Source organism: Ascochyta rabiei, chromosome 5 (assembly GCF_004011695.2).
Source record: "Ascochyta rabiei chromosome 5, complete sequence".
Lineage (NCBI taxonomy): Eukaryota > Fungi > Ascomycota > Dothideomycetes > Pleosporales > Didymellaceae > Ascochyta > Ascochyta rabiei.
The window spans coordinates 1,011,021-1,038,263 of NC_082409.1; the positions used below are offsets into that span (position 1 = coordinate 1,011,021).

The 27,243-nt window shown below is 57.5% G+C and overlaps 10 protein-coding genes across 12 annotated transcripts, besides 6 other annotated features; 7 read left to right on the top strand and 3 right to left on the bottom strand.

Annotated features, from left to right (window-relative positions):
* Positions 1 to 194: 194 nt before the first annotated feature.
* EKO05_0003487 (Uridine nucleosidase) lies at positions 195 to 1,537 on the top strand (the record flags this gene model as incomplete). The annotated part of the gene is made up of 5 exons (XM_038938446.1): positions 195 to 227; positions 278 to 292; positions 348 to 863; positions 915 to 920; positions 965 to 1,537. 5 exons carry the CDS (start codon positions 195 to 197, stop codon positions 1,535 to 1,537), a joined length of 1,143 nt encoding a protein of 380 aa, XP_038800783.1.
* Positions 1,538 to 2,575: 1,038 nt separating this feature from the next.
* On the top strand, positions 2,576 to 3,628 carry EKO05_0003488 (Endo-1,4-beta-xylanase; the record flags this gene model as incomplete). The annotated part of the gene is made up of 1 exon (XM_038945353.1): positions 2,576 to 3,628. One exon carries the CDS (start codon positions 2,576 to 2,578, stop codon positions 3,626 to 3,628), a length of 1,053 nt encoding a protein of 350 aa, XP_038800782.1.
* A 247-nt stretch (positions 3,629 to 3,875) lies between these two features.
* On the bottom strand, positions 3,876 to 5,335 carry EKO05_0003489 (uncharacterized protein; the record flags this gene model as incomplete). Its single annotated transcript, XM_038945352.2, has 2 exons — positions 3,876 to 5,174; positions 5,231 to 5,335. The coding sequence occupies 2 exons, from the start codon at positions 5,333 to 5,335 to the stop codon at positions 3,876 to 3,878; spliced, it is 1,404 nt and encodes a 467-aa protein (XP_038800781.2).
* A 699-nt stretch (positions 5,336 to 6,034) lies between these two features.
* Positions 6,035 to 7,936, bottom strand: EKO05_0003490 (40S ribosomal protein S12; the record flags this gene model as incomplete). Its single annotated transcript, XM_038938627.1, has 2 exons — positions 6,035 to 7,624; positions 7,823 to 7,936. 2 exons carry the CDS (start codon positions 7,934 to 7,936, stop codon positions 6,035 to 6,037), a joined length of 1,704 nt encoding a protein of 567 aa, XP_038800780.1.
* Positions 7,937 to 12,131: 4,195 nt separating this feature from the next.
* Positions 12,132 to 13,186, top strand: EKO05_0003491 (translation elongation factor EF-1 alpha; the record flags this gene model as incomplete). Of its 3 annotated transcripts, none has more annotated exons than XM_059636172.1 (5): positions 12,132 to 12,136; positions 12,222 to 12,292; positions 12,346 to 12,401; positions 12,675 to 12,811; positions 12,862 to 13,186. In XM_059636172.1, the coding sequence occupies 5 exons, from the start codon at positions 12,132 to 12,134 to the stop codon at positions 13,133 to 13,135; spliced, it is 543 nt and encodes a 180-aa protein (XP_059492155.1). The 3 variants fall into 3 exon arrangements, with proteins under 3 accessions (XP_059492155.1, XP_059492157.1, XP_059492156.1); XM_059636174.1 differs by having other exon boundaries at positions 12,675 to 12,806; positions 13,148 to 13,186; XM_059636173.1 differs by having other exon boundaries at positions 12,675 to 13,186.
* EKO05_0003492 (translation elongation factor EF-1 alpha) lies at positions 13,183 to 14,253 on the top strand (the record flags this gene model as incomplete). Its single annotated transcript, XM_059636175.1, has 1 exon — positions 13,183 to 14,253. The coding sequence occupies one exon, from the start codon at positions 13,183 to 13,185 to the stop codon at positions 14,251 to 14,253; it is 1,071 nt and encodes a 356-aa protein (XP_059492158.1).
* A 528-nt stretch (positions 14,254 to 14,781) lies between these two features.
* On the top strand, positions 14,782 to 16,368 carry EKO05_0003493 (uncharacterized protein; the record flags this gene model as incomplete). The annotated part of the gene is made up of 2 exons (XM_059636176.1): positions 14,782 to 16,267; positions 16,319 to 16,368. The coding sequence occupies 2 exons, from the start codon at positions 14,782 to 14,784 to the stop codon at positions 16,366 to 16,368; spliced, it is 1,536 nt and encodes a 511-aa protein (XP_059492159.1).
* A 169-nt stretch (positions 16,369 to 16,537) lies between these two features.
* Positions 16,538 to 16,566: a tandem repeat.
* Positions 16,567 to 16,668: 102 nt separating this feature from the next.
* Positions 16,669 to 16,710: a tandem repeat.
* A 289-nt stretch (positions 16,711 to 16,999) lies between these two features.
* Positions 17,000 to 17,034: a tandem repeat.
* A 149-nt stretch (positions 17,035 to 17,183) lies between these two features.
* Positions 17,184 to 20,900, top strand: EKO05_0003494 (serine/threonine protein kinase; the record flags this gene model as incomplete). Its single annotated transcript, XM_059636177.1, has 3 exons — positions 17,184 to 17,202; positions 17,408 to 20,572; positions 20,617 to 20,900. 3 exons carry the CDS (start codon positions 17,184 to 17,186, stop codon positions 20,898 to 20,900), a joined length of 3,468 nt encoding a protein of 1,155 aa, XP_059492160.1.
* Positions 17,228 to 17,275: a tandem repeat.
* Positions 20,901 to 21,360: 460 nt separating the features above from the next.
* EKO05_0003495 (2'-phosphotransferase) lies at positions 21,361 to 22,476 on the top strand (the record flags this gene model as incomplete). The annotated part of the gene is made up of 1 exon (XM_038945351.1): positions 21,361 to 22,476. One exon carries the CDS (start codon positions 21,361 to 21,363, stop codon positions 22,474 to 22,476), a length of 1,116 nt encoding a protein of 371 aa, XP_038800777.1.
* Positions 21,368 to 21,387: a tandem repeat.
* Positions 21,944 to 22,032: a tandem repeat.
* A 26-nt stretch (positions 22,477 to 22,502) lies between the features above and the next one.
* EKO05_0003496 (uncharacterized protein) lies at positions 22,503 to 25,569 on the bottom strand (the record flags this gene model as incomplete). The annotated part of the gene is made up of 4 exons (XM_038938660.1): positions 22,503 to 22,557; positions 22,610 to 24,588; positions 24,635 to 25,216; positions 25,270 to 25,569. 4 exons carry the CDS (start codon positions 25,567 to 25,569, stop codon positions 22,503 to 22,505), a joined length of 2,916 nt encoding a protein of 971 aa, XP_038800776.1.
* Positions 25,570 to 27,243: the final 1,674 nt, after the last annotated feature.

Below are 27,243 nucleotides of genomic sequence, written 5' to 3' on the forward strand. Positions count from 1 at the left end.
CGCAAGTCTGTAGTCTTCTGGATATTTGTTAGCCCATGTTACTTCTGCTAAGCTATTCTGAATGCCTGCAAAATTCTGGGAGACGCGCTTATCCGGGGTTCTCGACGCCAACCCCGCCAAACGTGGCTGGACCCTGCATGTTGCACCCCCCTCAATCTGAACCTATTCATTGTGATATTCAACATCTATTCACTATGTCATCGAGGCTCCCACTCTGGCTCGATTGTGTCCGTACTCGCTCGCAACTTCACCGAACCCCCCTATTGACGACTACCAGGACACCGGGCACGATGTAGGCCCAATCTGCTGCCACCAATTGCATTTGCCATTGCTTACTGTTACTCCAGGATGCATATGCTCTCCTCCTCTGCGCTCACGATCCGCGCGTCGAACTCCTAGGCGTCAGCACCGTCCATGGCAACGCTGCGCTCGATCAGACCACCTTCAACACACGCGCGATTCTGGAGGCATTGGGCAGACGTGATGTGAAGGTCTATTCAGGCGCTGCGAAGCCAATCGTGCGCGACGCAGTGCACGCTGCCGACATCCACGGCGAAAGTGGCCTGGACGGCGTGACCCTGCTGCCGCAGCCTGTCGAGCCGGCTGTCACCGACGTGGACTACCTCGAAGCCATGTACAAAGCGCTCATTGCGACTCCGCCCAACACTGCATGGCTTGTATCTACCGGCACCTTGACAAACATTGGGCTGCTGTTTCAGAAGTACACCGATCTGGCAGGTCACATCAAAGGCCTGAGCATCATGGGTGGTGCTGTCGGGAACAAATTCACAGATGCCCCGATGGGCAAGATCAAGGGCGAGGGAGAGCGCTTTGGCAATTGGACAGCCTATGCTGAGTTCAACGTGAGCAGCTGGCAGGAACACGCTTAGAGCACTACGGCTGACAGAACACAGATCTATGTATGGCAGTAACTGCCCACCTCGAAACCTGCTAACAGCGGCAGTGTGATCCTGAAGCATCTCACTTCATCTTCTCGCACCCAGTTCTCCAGTCGAAGACGACCTTGATCCCGCTGGATCTCAGCCACAAAGTACTCGGCACGCAGTCCGTTCGTCGTACGTTGTTGTACGGATCGAAAGTCGGCCTTGATGTAGACACGACACGGGTCCCATCTGCTCTGCGAGCCCTGTTCGCCCAGATCATGTCATTCTTCGCAGGAACCTACGCAGAAGTATTCTCCATTACCGAGGGTCCTCCACTACACGATCCCCTGGCAGTCGCAGCAGCGATCTATCCTCAAATCTTTGACGACAGGAATGGCGAACGATTCCGGGTCGACATCGTCACCAAAGGCGTTCACTCGCTAATCCAGTCTGAAGTCGGGGAGCTTGGAAGGACAAAGGTCTCAGAGCTCCAGGCCGGCGAGGGCGGGTGCAGGATCCCGCGAGGTGTCGATCTCGACAAGTTCTGGGGGCTCACAGAAGATGCCTTGAAGCGCGCAGACGCTGTCAGTCCGATGCCGCAGGTCTCGCGGGAAGATTTAGAAAAAGACGGCGTCTTTGTGGGAATAGACTAATTCCTGTGGTGCAGAATGAGCCGGTATAGTAGCCCTAGCCTTCACGTTAACAGTGCTGTCTAGAGGCCTTTAACATAAAGAGAATCATTTCCCAAGCTACACAGAAACCACTGCATCTACAGCTCCCTACAACTGTTCAAACCTGCGCTGAAGAGCTTCAGAAATCTTAGAGTGTTCACGCTTGTGGCCGGCTCTTCCTGCTTCGCAAGAGACTGAGTGAAGATCGCTTCGCCGTCACTCGCCACTGCAGACCTCTTTCCCAACCCTTCCCTCCCATATCGTCATAGACGTCAGGAAAGGCAGCCACATGCAGTCGCCATCCTCGGTTGCGAGCTTAGCCGTGTAAAAAGAGCCGCAGTTTTCGAGAAACATTGCAATTAGCCTTTTACCCACCTAGCGCAGACCAGCCTTCCGCAACAGCGTCTCCAAATGATGCTCTTCAGAGCACGCTAACCTCCGCGCGGAGCGATGGAGATTTGCGGGGTATGACCGTTGCCGCTCATCTTTAGCCAAATGCTTGTTCATCGCCACCACGCCTTGGTGGTGTGGAAGAGAAGGTGGGATCATCCATTTAACGTTGCCAGTTGGATGAATTGCTTTTGGAGCAGCAAGATAGGAAGGTTGTCTATGAGTATGTCTATGTTGCCGCAAATTCCGTTCTCGGCCACGACGAGGTCTACACCCCGGATATATTCAGCGAGCTTATATTGAAGCCAGGAACAACCGCGCCTAGCTTGCTGCATCCGGCATAGTACCGATGCTCGTTTCCCAGCTTAGGGCTGGTGTGCCTTGCCCAGACCAGCGATCACCTGTACGTAGTTCCAATATGCATGGCCTGGCCTGGTTCTTGGGTGGCTTCCACGTTGGCGACCCGGATGAATTGCTTGTCATGCAGGAGGGTGCACTGCCGGGCCCTGGGCGTTGCTTGTCGTGACCAAGCAATGGATCCTGCGAGTATATATACTGCAGGCATACTCAACTACGCATGAGCACCGCACTCACAGCAGCTTCTCTGGTTTCCCAAATAAACCACCGAACATGAAGGTCACTGTCGCCCTTGCCGTTCTCCCTCTGGCACTCGCCTCGCCTACCTATGGCACTCAAAAGCCAAAGCCAGCGCCAGGCCTTGCCGACCTTGCCAAAAAGGCAGGCTTGAAGTACTTTGGCACCGCCATCGACAACGTCGTGCTCGACAACAAGCAGTACACCGACATCGCCTTCAACAAGTCCGAGTTCAACCAAGTCACGCCCGCCAACGGGCAGAAGTGGATGTACATTGAGCCGGTACGCAACGTCTTCAACTACACGCTCGGCGACCAGATCGTAGTCCCCAGCAAGAAAGCCGGGCAGCTGCGGCGCTGCCACAATTTCGTGTGGCACCAGCAACTGCCCACATGGCTGACGAGCCAAAAATGGAGCAAGCAAGAGCTCCTCTCGATCCTGGAGAACCACATCAAGAAGGAAGCGCGCCACTACTACAACGACTGCTACGCATGGGACGTGGTCAATGAGGCCTTCAACGACAACGGCACGTACCGCAGCGACATCTGGCTCGACACCATCGGCCCCAGCTACATCGAGGTCGCGTTCAAGTTCGCGAGGAAGTACACAGCGCCGGGCACGAAACTGTACTACAACGACTACAACATGGAGACGGTTAACAACAAAACGCTCGCGGTGCAAGCGCTGGTCAAAGACTTCCAGGCGCGCAAGATCCCCATCGACGGTATCGGGCTGCAAGCGCACTTCATAACGGGCAGCTCGCCCAGCTACGCCCAGATCCGCGCTGCGCAGCAGCTGTACACGTCGCTAGGGCTGGACACGGCGCTGACGGAGCTCGATGTGCGGACTGCGCTGCCCGACGACGCGGCCAAGCAGGCGACCCAGGCGCAGAACTACGCCGACTCGGTGCGTGCGTGTGTCGACGAGAAGCGCTGTGTCGGCGTCACTGTGTGGGACTTTTGGGACCCCGTCTCTTGGGTCCCCAGCACGTTCCCGGGACAGGGGAATGCGACGCTGTATAATTCGGACTTCAGCCGCAAGCCGGCGTACTATGCTGTTGCGGATGTGCTGAAGGCCGCTGCTAAGTAGGGTGCTGACTGACAAGGGGGGAGGAGAGAAGGTGGATAATGGATTTGGATTCTTCTTGTGTTGATTCGTTGTGCTGTAGGTGTGCTTGTGAGTGTTGAAACAGTGACTGCGTGAACGTGCTCGTGAGTGTTGGAACTGCTTCGTCTAGCCATCAGCAAACGCTAGGTAGGTGCACACTCACGCTACGGTGCCGACCGAATTGGTGGTACTCTCGACGTCTATTCGTATCTACACTTCACCTCGCAATCTACATATTCGCCTGCTTAGCCGTTTCGTCCAGCTTGGTCAGCATGCCCTGGACCTCCTTGACCAGTGCTTTCCTCTGCGCCCTGGCGTCAGGATCCCCATCGGTCTCGACGCCGTCCAGCTTGAAGATGATCTGGGTGAGGATGGTCTCGCTCAGCTTCTTGTACTCAAAGTCGCGCTTGCTCTTCTCCGCGGGCGGGTTGCTCATGAACTGCACGCACAAGGGGACAAACTCGGTGTGGAACTTGCTGGCAATGGCGTCGAGCTTGCCCGTCGGTGTCTGAGGGGTTGCCGCCGGCTTTGGCTGTGGGGGCGCCGACGACGGGCGTGGTGCGCCGCCAATGTGTGAAGGGATGGGAAGATATTCGGAGCCAGCGGGGGCAGCCGAGACGTAGCCTGGTGTCGAGGAGCCCGAGGTGGGCGCTGGGCCCCTCTTCTTGCCCTTCCTGCCGCCGCGTTTCCGAGACTTCTTCTTGCCCGACGAGTTCGCGCCCGAGTCGATGTCGTCAGAGTCGGAGCCTTCGTTGTCGCTCCATTGCGGCACCGTCTCGTCTGCACCGGGGGCGAGGCCACCGGCAGGTGTTTCGCCAACTGTGACGAGGATCTCGCTGCCCGTGCCGTCGCCGCGGAGGCCTTCTTCGCGCGCGGTCCGCTCGTCGAACTTGAGGTTGCGGCCCTTGTGGAACATGCGTATCCGGCGGGCATCGTCGACGCCGAGCTTCTTCGCAGCGGCCTGGCGGACGGTGCCGATCCGCAGATCGCCGTCCCGTATGCTGTGCGCAGGAAAGTGGATGGGGTAGTGTGTCCTCTTCTCCTTGAAGACGATTACGTCCGTCTCGCGCTCAGGGTTCTTGTCGTCCCAGTCGACAATCTCGGGCGCGGTGCCGTTGTTCTTGCGCAGGTCCTCGTTGGTGATGTACGAGAAGTCCGAGTCGTTCACGACGCCCGAGTTGGGAGAGGCGCCCGGGCGGCCAAAGGGCGAGAAGCGGCCGCCCCAGCTGCCGCCGGCGCGAGAGAACCACGACATGGTGACGAAGACTGCCGCGAGGCCGAGGGCAAGGGTGGTGAGATACGAAGGGTCGTCGAAGCGGGGGTGCGTGACAAAGTCGGCAAAGTCGGCCACGCGCAGGGTGTGGAGGATCCTGGTGAGCGTGTCTGTGTCTTGCCTGTCGACGTGGATGGGTGGGACGGTGGTGGAGAGGGCAGGGTGGTTCTTGAAGAAGAGGAAGGACTTCTTCACGTCGTCGAGGAGGGTGTTGATCGACGCCACGGTGATGGTGAAAGGGAGCGTGTGCCAGTCCTGCAAGCGAAGCAGGCCGGTTCACGCGATCGCAGGTGACGTAGCGGAGCGGGTACAGAGGTGCTGTCTGGCGGTGAGTGGGGTCCGTCAGCTTGCGAGTCGATCGGCAAAATGTTCAAGAACCCTGACAGCGCGGGTACGTACCGAGCACCATCTTGCATGCTGACTAAGACATCTTACATGCTCGATCCAGGCAAACGACCTGAACGATTCACTACTGGCATGTGCAGCTCTGAATAGTGTTGTTTGTCTTGAATATCATCGTTTGTTCTGGATAGTATCGTTTGTTGCGAATAATATCGTTTGTATGAAAACCTTGGTTTCCTACGTTTAGGGAAGATGGTATTGTCTGTCTCAAAGACATCATTGTCTGCCGTGAGGAAATAGCATTGTCTGACGGATAATATTCTGTCTGCCGCGCTCGACACGTCTTGTGCTATACAGCTCTGGACCAGCCTTCGCTGTCTCCTCCCCCCAGAACTCGTGCAATGCGCCTGCTCCATTCGCCGACACGCTCCTAAGTAGATGGTGAAATATTTAGCCTGTCTATCCAGACACTAGCGAGGCGCTGGTTCTCATCGACTGCAATGTCGTTGGATGCGTGTATGTTGACGAGGTGCTATATCTAGAAATGCAAACACCGGCCCGCCACCAAACGTAACACGTATGTTGCTCGGAAAGGATAAAAAGACAAGAAAATAAATGTGGGGCGCTATACACTATAAGCCCAGTAATACAGAGATAGAAAGGGAAGGCAAAGGTGTAGCTACCCCGTACTCGAACGTCATGTACAACAAGGAAACGGTTTTTCGGCAGTGTCTCTATAAGGGAAAGGAAATGGGTATATGTGCGAGGTAATGCTACATAACGATGCAGCATTTGCCCTTCTTCTCGGGCATCTCCTCGCTTGGCTCGGGCATTCGCGTCGTCTTGGGCTTCTCGCTGGGCGCGCGCTTGAGCGACGCTGGCTTCGGCGAGAGCGCACGAGGGCTTTGAGGGATCGTCGGGGTGAGCTTGAACTGCGGCTGCTCGAGTGCTGGTGACTTGTCGGCAGAAGGCTCCGTCTTCTCGTTTGCAGGTGAAGGCTGCTTGTCCGGACTTGGGAGAGGCCACTGCTCGTTCTGCCTTTCCTTCTCCAGCGCGATGGGATCAATCTGCGACAAACGCTGACCTCCCGTTTCTTCCGTGTTGAGCAAGCGGAAATCAGTGTCGTACATGGACCCGACTCGGCCCTCATTCTCCCACTGCTCTTGCTGCATTCGTTTTGCGTGCGTAGGGATGATCTGCTGGTCCGGTGGTAGACGTGGATCCGGCTTGTACATGGTCGCAATCCAAGGCGCCTCTCCTTCCGGTCGATGGCCGGTAGTTGGACGCGAGACGACGTTGCCACCCGTGCCGGGCCGTCTGTTCGTGCCCGAGACTTGCCTGGTCTTGGACTGTGTCCGTGATGTGGTGCTGGTCTTTCGCGCGCCCGCAGCAGCCGCTGGCTTGCCCGGTGTCTTTGCCTTGATCGGCGATCTCGGAGGTTGCTTCAGAGACGACGCACTGGCCGATGATGAGTTGTTGCGGATATGGCCATGTTTTCTCTCGTCAATGAAGTCGTCGAGCAGTACCTGACTTCCTATGCTTCCGCTGCGTACTCGCGCACCGGCAGCAGCAATGTCGCCGTTCCAGTTTGCGCTGCCTGTCCGTGATCTTGGCAACGGCGCGTCTCGATCGGCCACGGATGCCGGTACAGGTATTCCACTCGTTTTTGGCAGAGGGATGCGAGACGTACTAGGCCTCACAGTGTGGTTTGTCCGTGAAGACGGCGGCTGCATGTCTGGTGCGGGACCCTCGCTGCTTGTCGGGCTCCACGTATGGTACTGCTGCTCAGCCAAGGCGTGCTCGGCTTCGGCAGGTATGGGGGATACTATGCGTCTCTCATAGCGCTCGTCGCCGGTCTGCAGGCCCTCGGCCAGCTCGGAGTTGGTGCGGTCTCGTGTCCTCCGCGTGGCGCTCTGTGACCGGCTGTTCGATCTGCTTGTGCGCCCGACTCTGAAACCAGCCTCCTCCATTTCCCTGATCTCAATCTCCTTGAGCTTGTCTCGGTGTATCCACTTGCTTTGGTCGGCTTCGGGATCGACAGGGCTTCCGCCTGCGGGTTTTTTCGCACCACGGCCCCTAACGGCTGCCGGAGGCCCCATCTTGCCTTTGGTGTTGCTCTTGGCGTAGGTGCTGTCCTGGTCACCAGCCATCACATCTCGACTTGGCTTCTTGTGCAGTGAGCTAGCACGTCCTGAAGCCTGGTTCGATCTGTCGTCCTCATACTGGCCCTGCGACTCCCAGGTGGTGGAGCGGACAGGCTTTGCGAAGTTGCTGGCTTGTGAGGTATGTGGCTGGCGGTTGGCGTGAGCGTACGCGGGGGCTGCATGGCCGGACATGAAGGACTCCTGGTCGTAGGACTGCCTCTACAACTGCTGTCAGCCGAGGCTCTTATTATATGGTGTGAGTAGCAGCGCGTAACGCTGAGTTTTGGGCAGCGACGGACTGAGTTCGCGCTACTGTCATGCATCATTGAGAGCCGCAGTAGTGCCAGTAGCGGCAAGCTCTGGCCCAAAATCGTGTCGTGGTGACACAAAAGAAGGGAGAAGAAAGGGTAAACGCACCGAACCGTCCAGAGGCACAGCAAAATCCCACGACGCTCCGGCACCGTGCGAGCTACTGGGCGGCGTCAACTGTTGAACTGGCAGGGGCGAACGGGACGGCGCAAGGGCAGCCATAGGACGAGCTGCCGGGTGCGGCCAGGAAACCAGTGAGGCAGTCGCCGCGCTCGAGGGCGAATAAGTCTATAGTGTTTGGTGGGCGAGTCAGGTGCTGGTTGCGATGACGACGTTGCCAAATGTTTCGACAGCAAGGCGCGTGTCCGGGATGATCGTGGTAAGAAACGGCGAGCTGGCGACAGCCGCGGGAACGGGAGAGACCGTCAAGGACGTTGCCTGAAGCCGCTGCGACGAAAAGTGGATGGCAAGAGGGCTCCGCAGGTGACGAGTTGCGCGGAGGATTATGAGGAGGGGGGCTGCATGCACGAGGCCGGGAAACAAGCCAGTTCCCTGCAGGCCGAAGGGTACTGGTTGTGCGAGTGAGAAAAAGCAAATGCCAAAGTAGAAAAAAACAAGCGAATGGTAGTGACCGAACGGTTCTGCAGCGCACTCTGCCCAGCGTCTAGGAGCTGAGTTTGCCTCGTGAGTCCTGCGAACTGTCGACGCGAAGGAGTCGTGTTGCAGGCGAGAAGGGAGGCAGCTCACACGGTCTGGAGCCCTTTGATTCGTGCTTGGCCCAACATACCCTGCTTAATTTCGGGATGCAGCCCTGTGCATGCACCACGGCGAAAAGGGCACGATCATCACTCCTGAAGAGCCGGAATGCGAACAGCGCGGCATGAGGGGGATTGAAGAAGCATCAAGCAGTGCTGCTATGGGCCATCGGCCATTGTGGTCTTGAGAACGACAGCACACGACAAAGCCTCACGTCTGCCAGAACAACACCACCATGCATCCAACGCAGCTGCTTACGGTACCCTGGCAGTTGTTCTAATTGTCACCCTCCGGCCTGTACGCTTGTTGCTCTGTGCATCCATGCACAACCGTCACGTTGACTTTCCTTTTCCCGAGCCATACCCCATGTACACTGACCTAGCTTTCGGTATCTAGGTCATAGCGTTGACAGCGAAGTCGGGTTGCGTTCCCACTCGTCAGCGGCTCGGTCCTTGACAAACGTTGCGAGGCTGGATCCCTTCGGCCTGCCTCCGCACGGCTTTTGGAGAACCTCTCTTGTGCCGAAAAGGGGATGCGTCATCTATGCCAAAACTAGCGCCAAGAGCAGCAGTCGAGGCAGGGGCTCCTCTAAGAATATCTCACAACGCATTGAAGACACGGGTCTGTGATGCACCCATTAAGTAAAATGTCGCGCCAATAGTTGAGCTGGGCTTGCTAATTTGATAGAGACACAGTCTTGGAGCCTAACTGAACTGCAGTTAACCACGCAGCGAATCTGGATTGTTTGTTGGCACCCTCTTTGCGAGACAGATGATGTTGATTCGGGCGTAGCGATCGACGAACTGGTCAGGTGTGACGGTTTCGAGGGCATAGAGGTCGTTTAGTGGAGCTCTGCTGTCGTGTAGGAGGTTGATGGGAGTGAGTTGTAGGAGCTGTATGTGCTATTTGATCGCCCCTTCGGGGCTGGGTACCGAGTGCTATCCATGAGGAGCGGCGGGCCGAAATAAAGTTGCAGCACCAGGTCCTCAACTTCACGGCTGGGTTGGAGGTCGTCAGTAAAACGCACGTAAACTTCCTGGTACCTTGTATCTTTGGGTTGAAAGTCCACAAGACTTCAGCAGCAGTCACTCAATTACCTCGCCCAAATACTAGGACTGCGCGTTTGTACCCAAATTCCTCTACAAATTCAGAACCAGTGGCATATGCGGACGACTCAGCCTCTCGAGTGACTGTCAAAGTCAGGACAAAGAACACTAATCCTGTGACTTAGGAGTCTCTCAAGAGAGGTTTCCCAATGCTCACCATGCTATAGATGGCTGAAAGACCACAGCTGATTTGAAATGCAAATCGGAGCCGCCTAGGATGTACTGAAGTCCTTTACACATCACCGGCGTAAAATGGGTCTTGACAGCTGGGGCCCCTGAGCGAGAGTGCCGATGAAGTAGGAACACGCTTGCGTTCCACCAAGGTCACGATTGGGGCGGCAAAAACGCACCTTCTTACTGAAAACAGGTATAGAACACTTCAGCACTCATTCTGGGAATCCTCGTTTGAGTTGTGCCAACCTGTATGCCATGACGTCGTCCATTGCCGAGAGCGTTGTTCAGACCTGGCGTCTCCTATTGCTCAGTTGGGATGTACAGTCATACTCGATTGATCGGGATACGGGATGTTCGCCGTTCTAAGGGCGTTGATGTAGGAAAGGGCGGCCCAGGGGATTCACAGGTCGATCATCGTGTAGGTATGATCTGAATTGTAAGTCGACAGCATTGCATCGGATGACTTCGGCCGGGTCGTGACTCCAGCGCTCGTTAACGTCATGTTCGTGCAAGGCACTTATCCGTTGTTCATGTTCTGTTTAGATGGACGCTCGTAGACATGCGTAATTATCGACATGATAATCAAGCCTGCGAACGTGGGACGGCCTTGGTCGATCGATGCGACAGAGGAATTGTGGCAAGCAGCAACGTGGTGCACGATGGTAGGAGGTAGTGGTAGGTTTAGTCCCATGTAAATGCAATCTTCCGATCGAAGCCTGGCTCAAGCAGAAGCTTCGTGGAAGCAGCACGGTGTTGTGTGACTTGCAGTAGAGCGGTAAATGAAACCAATTCTGCGTCGAAGAAAAGGGCGGCTTGCCCCTCTGAGGTCCAGCGGCGGCAGCACCCGATGAATCAACGTGCCTCACGACAACATGCATGAAGATGGAGGGGCAAATCTGGATACAGCGGAGAGTTGAATACGTTGTACAGGCTCTGGATTTCGGAGTGGAGCCGGCGCATGGGGCGATGAAGTTAGGTCTGGGATACCCCGCCTTCCAGAACCTTATCAAAATTTCCAGGACGTGAGCTCTGGCAGCTCACAACGATGATGTTGTGACTTGACAGAGAGCAGCCTCGCAAGAACACGTGTGAGTCACAGCCCGCAGAGGTATTGTCTTGCAGTCGTGGTGGTGTTGTCAAAAGGTCTGCTTGTGCAAATGGCAGTGCGCTGTTCCACAATCGCATGAAGGAGCTGCGGCTGTGGCGAGCCCTCATGCAGGCGGTAAAGCAAGGCAGGCTGGCCGGTGCCAATCACCGGGGGGGCATTTCTGCGCGTTCCAGGTGAGAGAGGCTTTGGGCGTTGCTGTGGACAACTTGCTTCGCCCGACGTACGATGTAGCGACGTAGTTCTTGGCACGACTGCCCTCAAGACTAGCACCCAGCCCCAGGGACGTGAACGGGTGTCCATGAGGGGCAGTCAAGCCATCGAACCGCCTCCCAGAGCAACGCTTAGAGCAGTGCCCCGCAAGGCGAGATGCTGGCAAGAATGCAGCGCCTGTCCTGCATACCGCAAATCCCAAATTCGAACGATGCATACAGCTACACGAGACTCAACACCGCCTTACTTGTGTGCACCTGTTGACTGCAGCTCTTGTGAATGCCAACTAGCCTAGCGACTGTTTGACATCGCCAGCCCAGAGGCCGACGTTTTGGCTAGGTTAGGCAGGCAATGACAGTCAGGATGCAGGCACGTAGTTGGAGTCCCTGTGAAGTGAGTCTGTATGCGCAATGTATAGGAACTGCAACGCGTTGTTCATCAGGACATGCGCCGCGGTGGAGCAAGCTAATGGTGGGGCCAATGATGCAGTTACCCCTCCAAAAAATGTGCGGGACAGGTTGCTCTGGCAATGTTGGTGAACTTCGACGCACCCTCAGTGAGCCATCTCTGAATGCTGCAACGCAAAGCAAGACCAACGTCAAATATGCTCGTGCAGCAGCTTTGACATGGAGATCATCCAGGACTAGAATCTACAATGGGATAGCACGACAAATGTGCATCGAAACACGCCGTGGCAAACATGCAGAGCAGGCCCGGTGTTATGACACGTCTCAGCCCAATGAGCGTCTTGGGCTCTCCAAAAGTTGCCGCTGGCAGCGCCCAGGATGCGAGAAGCCAGCAGAGGCAATGTCATCGAAAATTTGCGCGCCCGAGTGGAGACGAAACAGGCCTAGCCCCACCCGGCTTGGCAACTGGCTGCCCCTCCGTTATAATCTCTTCCGCGCCCACACCCACACAAACTCATTGTCTCTCACACCTTACACGAGCTGTATATCTGGTATGTCAACCACACCACCTTGCTTTTGTCTGCCACAAGCTAACAGTGTACTTTCAGAGAAATAAAACTCCCCCTCAACTTTCAACTTAACACACAACCGCCAACATGGGGTAAGCATCACCGGGCCTTCACACATCGAAGGCAACCATCGCCTATCAAGGCAGCCCTTGTACAGCGTGCTGACATCGTCGGCAGTAAGGAGAAGACTCACATCAACGTCGTCGTCATCGGCCACGTCGACTCCGGCAAGTCGACCACCACCGGCCGTAAGCACTCCTCTCCGAACGACCGCATGACGCAACAGCTCACAACGGAACAGACTTGATCTACAAGTGCGGTGGTATTGACAAGCGTACCATCGAGAAGTTCGAGAAGGTATGGCACACTTTTCTTCCAGTGGCAACATCACTTGCATCTGCCATATCTGGACGCGCTTCCTCGCTTGCGGGTTATCGTTCATTGAGGGGCATTTTTGGTGGGGTTGTGCGAGCTTTTCGTGCGCTAGCGCTAGCCCGCTTCGGGAGCTCGCCAACTCCAACACCATGCCCCACAGCGCAATTTGCATCGCGAGCTTATGGGCTCCGGTCCAAGGCTGCGACATCCTTGCCCACTTAATACAAGTCTTAACGATGCTGACAACCACCACAGGAAGCCGCCGAACTCGGCAAGGGTTCCTTCAAGTACGCATGGGTTCTTGACAAACTCAAGGCCGAGCGTGAGCGTGGTATCACCATCGATATCGCTCTCTGGAAGTTCGAGACACCCAAGTATATGGTGACAGTCAGGTTTGTCTACCCTACCACTATATGTGCTTCACGATGCTAACAAGTTGCAGTATGTGTGCACCTTTTCTTCATATCGCTCGAGTTGTCTTTTCTTGTTGCTTGCTTGCTGTTGTTGGTACTCTCGCTCTTGCTGCTGCTACTCTCCTTGCATCTCGTGCAGCCGCCGTTGCGAATCGCACTCACTTCTGCGCGCCATGCAATGAAGCCTGCACCAGCAGCAATGATCTCAAGAGGCACAACGACAAGCAGACATACAAGGATACAGTAGCAACCACGCAAGCAAGCAACATGAACATTTCGCCTTTAAGCGAACTCTACCACTGACACTTTACTTAGTTGATGCCCCCGGTCACCGTGATTTCATCAAGAACATGATCACTGGTACTTCCCAGGCCGATTGCGCTATCCTCATCATTGCCGCTGGTACTGGTGAGTTCGAGGCTGGTATCTCCAAGGATGGCCAGACCCGTGAGCACGCTCTCCTCGCCTACACCCTCGGTGTCAAGCAGCTCATCGTTGCCATCAACAAGATGGACACCACCAAGTGGTCCGAGGCCCGTTTCACCGAGATCATCAAGGAGACCTCCAACTTCATCAAGAAGGTCGGCTACAACCCCAAGCACGTTGCCTTCGTGCCCATCTCCGGTTTCAACGGTGACAACATGATCGAGCCCTCCAGCAACTGCCCCTGGTACAAGGGTTGGGAGAAGGAGACCAAGACCAAGTCCACCGGAAAGACCCTCCTCGAGGCCATTGACGCCATCGACACCCCCACCCGTCCCACCGACAAGCCCCTCCGCCTGCCCCTTCAGGACGTCTACAAGATTGGCGGCATTGGCACGGTGCCCGTCGGTCGTGTCGAGACCGGTATCATCAAGGCCGGTATGGTCGTCACCTTCGCCCCCGCTGGTGTCACCACTGAGGTCAAGTCCGTCGAGATGCACCACGAGCAGCTCGTCGAGGGTGTCCCCGGTGACAACGTCGGCTTCAACGTCAAGAACGTCTCCGTCAAGGAGATCCGTCGTGGCAACGTTGCCGGTGACTCCAAGCAGGACCCCCCCAAGGGTGCTGAGTCCTTCAACGCTCAGGTCATCGTCCTGAACCACCCCGGTCAGGTTGGTGCTGGTTACGCCCCAGTTCTCGACTGCCACACTGCCCACATTGCTTGCAAGTTCTCCGAGCTCCTCGAGAAGATCGACCGCCGTACCGGAAAGTCCACCGAGGCCAGCCCCAAGTTCATCAAGTCTGGTGACGCTGCCATTGTCAAGATGGTTCCCTCCAAGCCCATGTGCGTTGAGGCTTTCACTGACTACCCTCCCCTCGGTCGTTTCGCCGTCCGTGACATGCGTCAGACCGTTGCCGTCGGTGTCATCAAGTCTGTTGTCAAGGCCGACAAGGCCGGCAAGGTCACCAAGGCTGCCCAGAAGGCCTCCAAGAAATAAGCGATCACTTCTTCGGTCGTTTGTTTCTTTCTCATATTCTCTAGATACCTGGTTCTGGGGATGCGGGGCGGCTTCGGAAAAGCTATGATGACTTTCATGCATTACGGTCTGGTGGAACGAAGGCGAGTCCTACCCTAGACTTCATAATGATTGAATGAAAAATGGATGGACACACATACCTCTTGTGCTTTGAGTGACGCCTGTGACGTGCTGTTCCTTATCTACGCCGCGTCACGTGTACGTGTTGGGTTAACCTTGCAGCTTGTGAAGCGGTGTGCCATGTGTTGTAGCTAGTACCGCGCGTCGCCGGCTACGATGCTGTTGTCCATGTTGAACCGATGTGAGGAGGGCAACAGGGGATGGATCTGAGCATCAGTCCTCACGTCACTTGAGGTGTTCGTATCACATGCTGACAGATGAAGTGTGAAGGTGTTGGATGTTGAGCGGCGGATCAATTTGGCCTAGTGCGGTCGCTACTTCCCTGACCGCCATCCGCATCACGGCTCATTCGCACTCCATCACCCAGCAATGTCAGCTGATCTATTCGCAGAGTTCAGCGCTGACTCGAACACCAGTCAGACACAGCAGTCCAAAGCCAACACTGCTACGCAGCCAGCTTCTACATTCAGCTTCTTCGATGACTTGAACAGCCAGGGGCCAGGCGCTCCTCAACCACAGCCAACTGCATTCACACCGAGCTTCGGACGTGACGATTCCCTCGCAGCACAAACATCAACAGAAGACGACACTGATGATTGGGGCGACTTTGAGGGCGGCTCAAGCTCTGCGAATCCGGCTCCGGCTGCGCAACACGACCCTTTCGCATTCCTATCAAACCAGTCTCAGCCTCGACAGCAAACATGGACAGGTCAGCCGTCGGCCCACGATCCGTTTAGCTCCCAGCCGGCCTATCCATCCCAAGTATCACAGGAGTCGTGGATCAAAGCCCCCATCATCAAGGCGAAGAAGCCCGCAGATTCAAGCGTGCTTTTCGATGCCGAGGACCTGGAAGATGATGATGACTTTGGCGATTTCGAAGACTCGCAGTCAAAACCCGTTACACCAGCGCCGACGGTGCCAGTAGGGGGCTCACCAGCTCTAGTCGACCTGCTGGGAGATCTGGATGTGACACAGCCTAAGCCTTGGGTAAGTAGCACGAAGAACAAGGCGAGCTGGAGGCCCAGACCCACGAAACCGAGTCGAGGTGAAGGCAAACAGCAAGCCACTGCACCGAAAGCACAGGTTGTCGATGATAGCTGGGACACATTCGATGACTGGGAGGCTTCGATACCTGCAGAAGCGTGGAAGAAGTCGGAAGGGACCAAGAGCGCACCTACTCCGACAAGCTCAGCACCTGCGCCCATTCTGTCTCCTGCAGTTGGCGACGTATCTCCGGGGGAACTACCGCCCACCAATGTTCCACCGCCCGGCGTGCTGCTTTCACTGTTCCCATCCTTGTTCGCAGACGCGCAGGAGAAGCTATTCAAGCCCATGGCCGCACAAACGCTGCCGATGAGGAACAAGCTTCTGGCGGAACCGGGTACGATTACCTACCTCCGCGGCTATCTCATGTTGGCGTCTGTTGCGGCACACGTCATGGCAGGTCGCAAGCTACGGTGGAAGCGGGACCAGCATCTCTCCCAAGGCATGAGGATTGGACCGGCGTCGTCTCGGGCTACGTCAGGCATGAAGCTTACAGGCATCGACAGGGGCGAGAACCTAAAGGAAGAAAGAGAGGCTTCGGATGTGGTCAGGGTGTGGAAAGATCAGGTTGGAAGGCTACGACATGTGGTCTCTGGTGTCAACCAGATCCAAGCCGGTACTTTGGGGGCTGTGCCGGATCTGCAGGAGACGATGCCGGTCAGGACGCTGAAGCAGTCTGAAGGTGGTGTGCCTGCGCGGCAAGCGTGCATGATGTGTGGGTTGAAGAGAGACGAGAGGGTGGGTGCGGCAGACATGGCGGTCGAAGATAGTTTTGGGGAGTGGTGGATTGAGCAAGTCAAGATGCATCGAGGTACGTCCCCTTTCCAGACACATGCCAACCTGCGACTGACATTGTTTACAGGGTGTAGAAACTTTTGGAACGAACACAGGGACAAGCTTAGACAGCGATGACATGGTGTCGTGGGTCAGCAGGCCAACGTGGGGTATGCAGGTAGTGTGCAGACAAGCATCAGCCTTGACCAATGACGAGACATGGAGGATCCCGTGTTGAAGGAGTCAGGGCGGCGATGGAGGGTTGTTGTTGTGCATGGCAGGCGCCGGACCAATTCACGGGCGGGGTGTGCTCAGTGCTCAGTGCTCAGTGCTCAGGTCAACGGCGGATGGTGAGCCATGGCAACGGGCGGCGCTCGTGACAAGGAGGCAGTCGAGAGTCGAGGGGTCCATGTTTACGCGTCGCTTGGCAGCGATGTGAGTGTCAGTGTTAGTGTCAGTGTCAGTGTCAGTGTCAGTGTCGTGCCGGGCGCGGGTGCGGGCTAGGATTCGATTTCGATGCAGATGGTTAGGTCGATGGTAGCGTCTGCGGCGGCCACGCAAATAGATAGTCGGCGTCAGGTCGCATCCTATCCGTACCACCTCCGCGACCACCGTTCCACCCCCGTTGCACCGTCCAAAGTCGGCGTCACCGTAGAAGAGGCGTTGCACAGACAGACAGCCACGCGTTAAGCTAAACTCTCTGGTTTTCGGCCACACCCACGCAGCCATCGCCGGGCGTGTCAAGCGTCAGACTGGAGCCCTCGTCCCCCGCACCCGCACCTGCATTCGCATTCGCATTCGCATGTCCCACCACCGCTCTCCTCGCACCCTGAACCGAGCGCGACGACCAGCGCGACGCACCGTTCCTGCGCACAGCCAGCCCTGTCTGTCCGGACAGCAGCCCGCATCCTGCCACTTGTAGTCGTAGTCATCTGCTGTGCGCGCGTGGACCGATGAGCAGGCCACAGGATGGTAAGTGAGAGAGAGAGCACGGCCTCGACCACGACCACGACGACGACGACGACGACGACGACGACGACGACGAGCTGCTGGCGGTGACCGGGGCTTGGCGCCGGAGACGATGCTCGCGGCGGTCGTTGGGCGAGCCCACTGCCTGCGTGCACGACCTCGTCGCTCGCCTACTTGTGCCCGATCGCTGACTGCTCGACCCCCCCAGGCTCTCTACCAGAAGAACGCCACTTCGATGCCCGCTCCGCCCACCGCGCCACGGCCGACCATGCCTCGCTCGTCAAGAACAAGAGCATGTCCAACCTGCTCTCCCACACCGCCTCCGCCCCGCCCGCAATCGACACGGCCAAGCGCATGAGCTTCGACGCCGGCCAGCTCGACCGCATCACGAGGTCGTCCATGGTCTCAGAGCACGAGCATGGCCTGGGCGCATCGGGCCTGCGCCGCATTCGCCAGCAGCCACCCCGCCCGCTGCCCACCGCCCAGCGAAGCGCCTCGCTGAACTTTGGCACCCCGCCGGCCTCGCGACAGCCCTCCGACCCCGCGCCCGCCGCGCCCTCTGCGCCAGGATCCCCGACCCTTGCCTTTGGCGAAGACCTCACCCGCTTCCCCTCCGAGTCGCTGCACTCCTTCTCCTTTGCAACCCAGTCGGACGACTTCATACACAACCGCCAGAATGTGCTGAAGCGCTCCATCGACTTCATGCGCGACCGCCTGGGCTGGGCCGCCACCAACCCCGGCATCGCCAACGCCCAAGCCAAGCTCAGCGGGGATCTCGAGGTCCAGAGCATGATGGAGCTGCTGCAGAGAGCGAACCTGATTGGCCAGGATGGCACGGGAGCGCATGGCCTCGGAGCCCTTGGCCCCCTCACCGGCCCTGCAGACGTCTCGGGCGAGAACCTGTTCGACAAGAGCTTCGACGTCAGGCCGTCTGCGAGCCCGGAGAGCATGCCCGAGCCCTCACGCCTGCCCGCGCACCGCCCTGCCTCCACCGACTTCAACAGCAGCGACGAGCAGGAAGCACTCGGCCGTTCCCTGTCCGACCTGAGCTCCGACCCACTCAGCCCCACGGCTACAAACACCTCCCTACCCCCGCTGCCGCCCAAGCGTGCGGCTCTGAAGCGTACATTCACCGACGTCGCCCCGCTCACCATACAGAGCCAACTTCACGATGCGCTGGCGAAACCTTACTTGGTCGGAGACCAGCTTCCCACCAGCTCGCTCTTCTCGCCAACCTCCATCCCCTCACTCCCCCCGAGCTTCCACACCGTCCAAGGTCCTCTGTCTGCCGGCCCGGCGCCTCACGGCCACGGAACTCGACATGCGGCAGCTGCGCAGGCCATCTTCACCACCGAAGCACAGCCGCCGTGGACCATCACCTCTGCCAACGATTTGGCGTGCTTGGTGTTTGGCGTGACAAGGGCTGAGGTCCGCAAACTGGGCATCCTAGAAGTCGTCCGCGAGGATCGACGGTCGTGGCTGGAGGGCAAGCTGAAGAACCCAGACGTGGGCTCCAAGGCGCAGGCCGCTGCACTGGCGCCGACAACGAATCTCAAAGTCGGTAGTGGTCTGACAGCGCGACTGCTGAGCAAGCCTCCATCCCGGTCAACAGCTGCGCGGAAAGCAAAGACAGATGATGGCAGCGGGTCGTCGTACTACAACGCCAAGAAGACCGGAAAGCTCAACCACGAGTCCAAGGGGTCGAGAGGCGTGCTGCTCTGCGGTGATGTGATCCCAATACAGAAGCGCAACGGCGCCACCGGTGCAGCGAGCTTGTGGGTGAAGGAGAAGCGTGGCGGGCTGATCTGGGTGCTGGAGGAGATAGCCGAGGACGTCGTGTTCATCAACGTCGACGAAGTCGGCTGCGTTTCCAAGGGCTGGGGCGCGATAGATGCCGTCTTCGGGGGCGACCGGCTACGAAGAGGCATGGACCTCACGCGCTTGATACCCGGGATACCGCGCCTCAAAGGCACCAACACTGGCGCGCTGGACTACGAGGAGATTGCCAGCATACGAAGCTACACAGCTCGCACATCGAACAGCATCAACATTCCGGTCACGGTGGAAGCACTACCACACGAGCCCACCTTCCGCGTCTCCAGCTTCCCTCACATTGCCGGTATCATCGTGCTCTCCTCCTCCGACCTCACCGTCACAAGCTCGAATTCCGTCTTCTCAGAGGCGCTGTTTGGGCAGCCGCGACCCGAGAGCCTCCACGTGAGCAAGCTGATACCCGCCTTCGATAAGATCCTGCACGTCATGACCGATGAAGACAAGATCGAGCTGGTGGACGGCATTGTCATCCCAGAGCATAGCTTCCGGCGCGCACGAGCTCTTCTCGCCATGCGCGAAGGCAGCGCGGACGCAGCAGCCATCTTCTTGCGGCCGAGCGGCCTTCCAGCCGTGCACCGCGACGGGTCGGAGATTATGGTCGACGTGCAGATGAGGGTCGTCAAGAGCGACAAGCGTCCTCGATTCGATGAGCATGTGATTGAAGAAGAGGATGGCTCCACTCGACCGCCAGACAAACCAGAACTAGTGTACGCTCTGTGGGTTACCTACTCTAGGCAACTGCACGCTGCAAACCACGGGGTCGGACCAGTCACGCCGCTTGTATCGCGTCCAGGCACGCCACCTCACCAGCCGTCGCCTGGCCAGTCCAACCTCATCCTCCCAGAGGAGCCCGATTCCGACCACTCGAAAGCAAGCACTCCGCCTGTCTCGCTGCTGACACAGCAGTTGCAAGAAGCTGCCAAACCCTTGCCTCCGCTGGAGACACCCGCACACGCCATGGCAGCATCCGTACTGGCCAAGGAGGATCCAGCTACGAAGAAGACGATCAACGATTTCATCGTCCTCGAGGAGATGGGCCAGGGCGCGTACGGGCAAGTTAAGCTCTGCCGGTACAAGAAGAACAGCAGCAAGAAGGTGGTCATCAAGTTTGTCACGAAACGGCGCATTCTCGTCGACACATGGACTCGAGATCGCAGGCTCGGAACCGTACCTCTAGAGATCCACGTCCTCGACTTTCTGCGGAGAGACGGCTTCCAACACCCAAATGTTGTCGAGATGGCAGACTTCTTCGAAGACGACACCAACTACTACATCGAAATGATTCCGCATGGCCTCCCCGGCATGGATCTCTTCGACTACATCGAGCTCCGCGTCAACATGGAAGAGAAGGAGTGCCGCAAGATCTTCGTCCAGGTCGCCGAGGCAGTGCACTTCCTGCACACCAAAGCCAAAGTCGTGCATCGCGACATCAAAGACGAAAACGTGGTGCTGGACGGCGAGGGCAACATCAAGCTCATCGACTTTGGCAGCGCGGCGTACATCAAGAGCGGGCCTTTTGACGTCTTCGTCGGCACCATCGGTAGGTTGTACCAGCTTGCATCACGGCGTCGCTAACACGCACAGACTACGCCGCCCCCGAGGTGCTCGCCGGCCGTGCCTACCGCGGCAAAGAGCAGGACGTGTGGGCCCTCGGCATCTTGCTGTACACCATCATCTACAAAGAGAACCCCTTCTACTCGATCGACGAGATCATGGACCACGACCTGCGCGTGCCGTGGGTGATGAGCGAGGAGAGCATTGACTTGATCCGGCTGATGCTGGACCGCGACGTCGAGAAGAGAATCACAATCAGCCAGGTGTTGGAGCATCCGTGGTGCGCGGCAGGCAGCGTGGAAGTAGCAGCTTGAGTGGTGGATGGTGGGGAATTACAGCATTAGATCCCACCACGATGCGTTGGATGAAGGTCTGCATATAGAACGACATGATGGATGAAGTGTTTTGCATGAGCGACGCGTTGTTTGTACATTGCAGTAAGCATGTTCCAGCGTATAGTACGGACAGGGCGGTGTGGATAAAATGAATACCCAGATCTTGTTTCGCGCAGCGATGGCTTGCTTGCCTTGCCAGCACCACCTCACCACACGCAATACAGTCAACAGCCTCTGCGTGCTCTGATTGGCCGTGCCCTGCAACTCCACCGCACAAACCCGTCTTTACACTACTAGGACGCCCTTTCCACACCCACATCAACACCGGCTCATCTCGACTCACCTCGGCTCACTCCCACTGCATAACCCACCAGCTTTGCCCACCCGCACTTTGAAAACCCAAACAATTCTCCGCCCACTCCCCCCAGCACTGAAAAAAATGGCACGCGGCGGCGGCGGCGGTGGCAGTCGCAATCCCGCCAACCAACCACGCTCCGTGCAGGTCTCGCGCAAAGTCAGCTGGCTGCTGCGGCACGGGGCGAGCTCCGAAGGTCTGCAGTTGGGCAAGGCAGGGTATGTCAGCGTGGCGGCGGCGCTGCAGACGCGTGCGTTGAGGAGTCTGGGGGTGTCGTTTGAAGAGCTGAGGGATGTTGTTGCCGAGAACGAGAAGCAGCGATTTTCCATGATTCGGGCGGGTGAAGAGGGTGAGAAAGAGAAGAAGAAGAAGGAGGAGGAGGAGGGGAAGAAGAAAAAGGAAGAGGAGGGAGAAGACGAACAAGCCAGTCAAGATCCGCACGACTACCTCATCCGCGCCAACCAAGGCCACAGCATCAAAGTCGACACCGAGGGACTACTAACCCCCATCTCGGCCGCTGCTGGAAACGTCCCCACGGCCGTCGTCCACGGCACGAATGAGCGCGCGTGGTCCCTGATCCTCAAGGGCGGCGGCCTGCGACGTATGACGAGGACGCACATCCACTTTGCTTCTGGACTGCCCAAGGGGTTTGCACCGCTCCCTTCAGCATCAGCATCAGCATCAGCATCAACACCAACATCAGCATCAACATCAACATCAACATCAACACCAACATCAACAACAACGTCTACATCAGAACCAGCGCCAGAACCACCATCCACAGCAGCCATCGCGGATCAAGAACCTCCCGCCCCCGTTATCAGCGGGATGCGCACCTCCTCCACAGTGTTGATTTACGTCGACATCAACGCGGCGCTGGCGGCGGGGATCCCCTTCTCCGTGTCTGAGAACGGCGTGATCCTGTCCGAGGGGAACGAGCAGGGCGTGCTGCCGTACGCTTTCTTCGAGCGCGTGGAGAGCCGGAGGGCGGGGGGTGGGGTGCTCATGCGCGACGGGCAGCTGCCGGAGGGGGTGCAGGTTGATGTTGAGGCGTGGGAGGCGGAGATGCGGAGTGCGGGGGGGAAGAGAGGTGGGAGGGGTGGACGGGGTGGACGGGGTGGACGGGATGGTGCGAGAGGAGCGAAGGCGAGGGGGGATGACGATAAGCGGGATCTCAAGGCTGGCGTGAGTGAGGTGTGATATAAGCAAGTAAATGAAGATCTCTATCATGGCCCGGGGTATCCTATCACCTCCCTATCGTCATCAACAACACGTCCATATCTGTAGCATGGTCAGCAGCGCACAAATCCTTCAGGAATAGAAGAGAACTCACTCCAACAGCAACCTAAAGAACCACGTCTCGAAATCCGCATTCCTCAGCACCTTGTCATGCCACTCGGTACTGCGCTCCGCAATCTCCCTCGCCTTTCTCTCCCCCAGACTCTCTCCATTCCCACCCTTATCCGCGACCCTCTCCTTCCCACTTCCCGCCTCCCCAGCAACATCAGTCCTGTCGCCACCAAACCAGCGCACGAGATCCAGGTGCTCGTCGCCTCTCAGGCTGAGCGGGACGTAGTGGACCCACGGACGCAGCCAGTCGGCGTGCCACTCTCTGAAGACGGACATCTTGTACGTCAGGCTGCGCGACTTGAGGAAGCTGTAGAAGCGGCCCGAGAAGGCGTTGCCGTCCATGTCGAGCAGGTGCTTGTAGTACCAGGCGTCTTGGCCGTCGACGCGCTCGACCACGTCGAAGAACTCCTTCTGCGCGTCGCAGTCGCCCGGGTCGCACTGGCCGACGTGGCTGAACTTTACGTCGACGAGGTGGTGCAGCGCGCGCCGGTCGATGTCCTGGACGGTGTAGGTGGGCTCGGGCGAGGTGTCGGTGACAAGGATCTGGGCTTTGTCCAGGGCGTTGAGGCGCTGCACCACATGCTGACGGTGTTGACGCCTCCATCCGCCGTTGCGACTGAAGCCGCCGGTCGTGGAGCCGCGCCAGTATAGGCTGTTCGTCTTGTTCTCCCACGTCGTGTCGTGGCTCCTGTCGTAGCCTACCTTGCCGAACCAGTACCACGGGCTGGGGTAGAGGATGTCTTGGAAGCTGGAGATCTTCGACTGCGAGAACACAGGCGTGAGCTCGTGGATGATGCTGAAGGCGTTGGGGCGCTCGAAGAAGCCAAACGATGACGAGAACGAGGGGGAGTTGCAGATGTCTGAGAATGCTGTCGCGTTGTAGACGTGGTTCAGCGGGCCTGCAGCGTACGCGGTCAGGTTGTCGGCGGCGAAGTCTTCAAAGGTCTGCGCTTGGCTGCTCGCTGGACACGACAGTCGTGAGTGCGTCCACGTCTGCTGATGGGCGAAGCGGTTGAACTTGGTGGTGCTGACCTCGTCGAAGCGCCTGCCGTCGTTCAGGTCCTTCGGCCGCGGCGAGAAGTTGTTGCGGGGGGAGGAGTTCTTCGCAGCGCGAGGCAGAACCTGGTCCTTGGCCTTGGTTATCATCGAAGACAGCAGGTCGTTCGGCACCACAACGCGCGGCTCGTCGTGGATGTTGAAACCCAAATCCATGTCTGGGAGATGCGCAACAAAGTCCTTCATCATGCCGGTTGTGGCTTGCTGCTGCCACTCGTCGCCGTTGCCTATGGACACGACCTCGCCATTCCGTATCGCCACAGCAATCATAGCGCTGTCTTCATGGCCGATGGCGTTCTTGATACGGGAGCGGATGGTTTCCGGCTTGAGCGCCCAGAAAGGCAGCAGCATCTGATTGATCATGTCAAACTCGTCGATCATGACCACGTTCCGGCGCTGCGCAAACTCGAACCACTTGTCGAAGTGAGGAGGGGGCGATATTCCGTTCCTGCGCCGGTACTCGCGGACGGCCTGGTCCAGAGACTTCGACTGGCGCTGGAGAGTGTGCTGGAATTCCGTCTCGGCGGCGTTGATCAGCTGCGCCGCGGGGTGGCCTTGAGCTAGGTCGACTGGGATCGATCCTAGTGATGTCGCCGACGGCAGGATCTTGAAGGTGGAAGGGACTTTTGGTGAGAACTTGTGGTACTGCGCTCCGGCTGCGTGCCGAACCAGCAGCACGCTGATTGAAAATGCTGTGACTCCAAACAAGATGCGTCTAATGCGTATAGAGGTCCGGATATCGATGAAAGTGCTCGAGGATGACGCGCCGTAGAGGTATAGGAGTGCGGAAATGCCGTAGATGATGGTAAACCATATGCCTGAGAAGGTAATCGCAAACTTCAGCTGTGCGCAGATGCACGAGAACAAGACCCAGAGGGAAAGGGGGACGGCGCCTTGCCGTGAAAGCTGGGCGGTCAGCGGTGCTCATGAGCGATGGTACGACGAGACCTACAACAAGAAACATGAACACATTCAAAGCAGCGTTAACAAGAACCATGAAGAATACCTGGCGCACCGTCCTGAAGTCGTGTACGGTCTTCCAGTCGCGGTCAAACTCGCGGTACAGAGGCTCCCACGTCGCTGCGCCTGGCGCAACAGAGGGCTCAATCAAGAAGGTCGCAATGCCGCATATGACAGTCATGGCGGCCGCAATGTCCCTCAAGGCCGCCAGCTCCTGGGCCTTCCGGTTGCTGCTCACCGACGCTCGCCTCGAGAAGGAGCCATCTGCAGACATGAGCCCTCGCGCGCCCTCGCTGCCCTCTTTGCTCCCTCGCGCCGCAATCTCGAGCATGACCAGGCCTGAGGCCGCGAAGATGGCGCTGCTTATCCCAAGCGCCGAGGTCGTGGACGTGACGTAGACGCCCAGGGCGGCGCTGGCGGCGATGGTGAGCGTCACCAGCAGGTCCGACGAGCGCCGGCTCGACGGCTTCTCGCTCGAGTCGGTCGAGTCGGCGCGGGCATGCGTGGGCAGGGCGAGGTGGCGCGAGAGGAGCTCATTCTCCGAGATGAGGACGGCGAACAGGGGAAGCAGCCACTGCGTGTGTCAGCCATTGCCGCGTTGCCACCCTCCAGCAACGCCATGCCTACCTTGGTCGCCCGTATGCCGTCCTTGTCGCAGGCAGCGCGGTCGCAGATGTGGGCCAGGGCCAGGAACGCACCGGCAAGCCAGCTCGTGCTCTTCTTGCGGCCGCCGCTGCTCGAGTACAGCCCGACACGGAAGACGAGCGGGAGCCAGAGGAGCGCCCAGGACGCCGCTGTCACGAGCAGCGAGTGCTGGACGGGGCTGTTGACGCTGGCGACGGCGCCCAGCACGGTGAATAGCAGCAGAGCGAGCAGCACGTGGTGCTTGGCGACATTTTCGGCAATACGAGACACGGCCGGGTGCATTGGGGCAGAGAGTGACTACCGCCCGTGGGGTGGCATGGGTGAGTCTGTCGTGCGCGGTGGTGGAGCGCACTCGACCGTCGATGCGCGACGGATCGTCAGGGTCGCCGCCAAGCAGTGACGCCTTGTTGGATGCGCGACGTTGCAATCTCCTGTCCTGAACCGTCGACCTTGGGCTTCCTGATCCATGGGAGATCATGTCTCAATTGTATGGCTATGGACTGTGCATATTCCGAAGACTACGCCATCTGCTTCATCTTCTCCAGGAGCTGAGACCTGTAGCTCCTTACAAGATGGTACATCTCCTCCTTTCCCTACTCCACCTCTCCGTGTCAAATTCTTGCCGACTGAAGCTCTCCTTCTCCTTCTCTCTGAAAACGTCTGAGAATAGAGCTCCTCCTCCCAGCAGGCAGAATGTACGAAGCCGCAAACGACGCCTACAAGGATGCGTTTCCAGTTTTCCATCGTTCATACACTCCCTTATGGGCGACGTAAAAAAGATGACTATAGGTGTGTGGTCGACGTGAGTTTCGACAAACTAGTGGCAACTACAAGCTGCTACAGTATTGGAAAAGCGTAGGTATTGAACTCTGTCGGCATTTTATGTTGGTTGCGAGACGTTACAGGATCCAGAAAGCGAGCACAAGACTCGTGTTCGATTCCTCTCGTCACGTACCATCAAAGCCATGGTTCTGCACAAGAAAGTATACCTGATATTGTTGGTGTTCATGCCTTTGATGGATCGTAAATGGCCTACAAAAAGAAGCTCATAGCTCGTTACTGTACTCGATCAGTGCCTAGCGTCATCGGTCTTGATTCCAGTATTGGCCGTGCCTGCCCCATCTTCCTACTCGATTCTGCATTCGCCAGCGCTCTCTGAAAGTCCTCGAGTGTTACGACCGGTAATCATGGGCCGTTCTCAAACTTAAATGGCGCTGACGAGCTGCACTCAGCGGGTGATTACAGCGTCATATTCAGTCCTGGAGGGCTTCAGCGCATACGATATCAACTCGTATGTGCTTTACCCCCCCCCCCCCCGTCATCCTCGTGGTTACATTATTAAAGAGACTGACATACACAGACCACACTGACGGGTTGCTTGGGTGCCCTGCATGCCGGTAAAATGGCTATCAGCCTCTGCCCATGGCAGTATTCGAAATGTTTACATGGCGATGTACGCCGCGTGTTCCAATTCGACAACCAAATCTCGAGGAAGAGGAAGAGGAGGAGATCGACACATTATCAGTGCGGGAATAATCTGCGCGGTTTCAGCACGGACTGTTCGGACGACGCGCGGTGATGGGGTGTCCAATATATGCAGTATAGAGTGGCGCACGAGTAGGCAATAGCTACAGATCGTCGTTTAAAACTGAGCCATTGTGGTTGGAAACCTGCAATGCGGCTCAGAGGTTTAACGTAAAGGTATTGGTGTGGTGTGGAGGATGCCGATAGCGGGCAATCAGGCGTTCAGAATCGAACTGTTGCCCAGGTGGTGCAAACTCGATCTTGTGGGTCTTTGGGGGGGCGGCAGGTAGTAGAGAGCAGCCTATGGTGAAGTTACTACGTCTGTTAGTCATAAATCTGTGATAATGAGTGTTCGATGAGGTTCCGCAGACACCCAGAATACTTGGGTACAGGACTTGGGGCTGAGCTTATCCGGTACGTCGGAAATCCTGA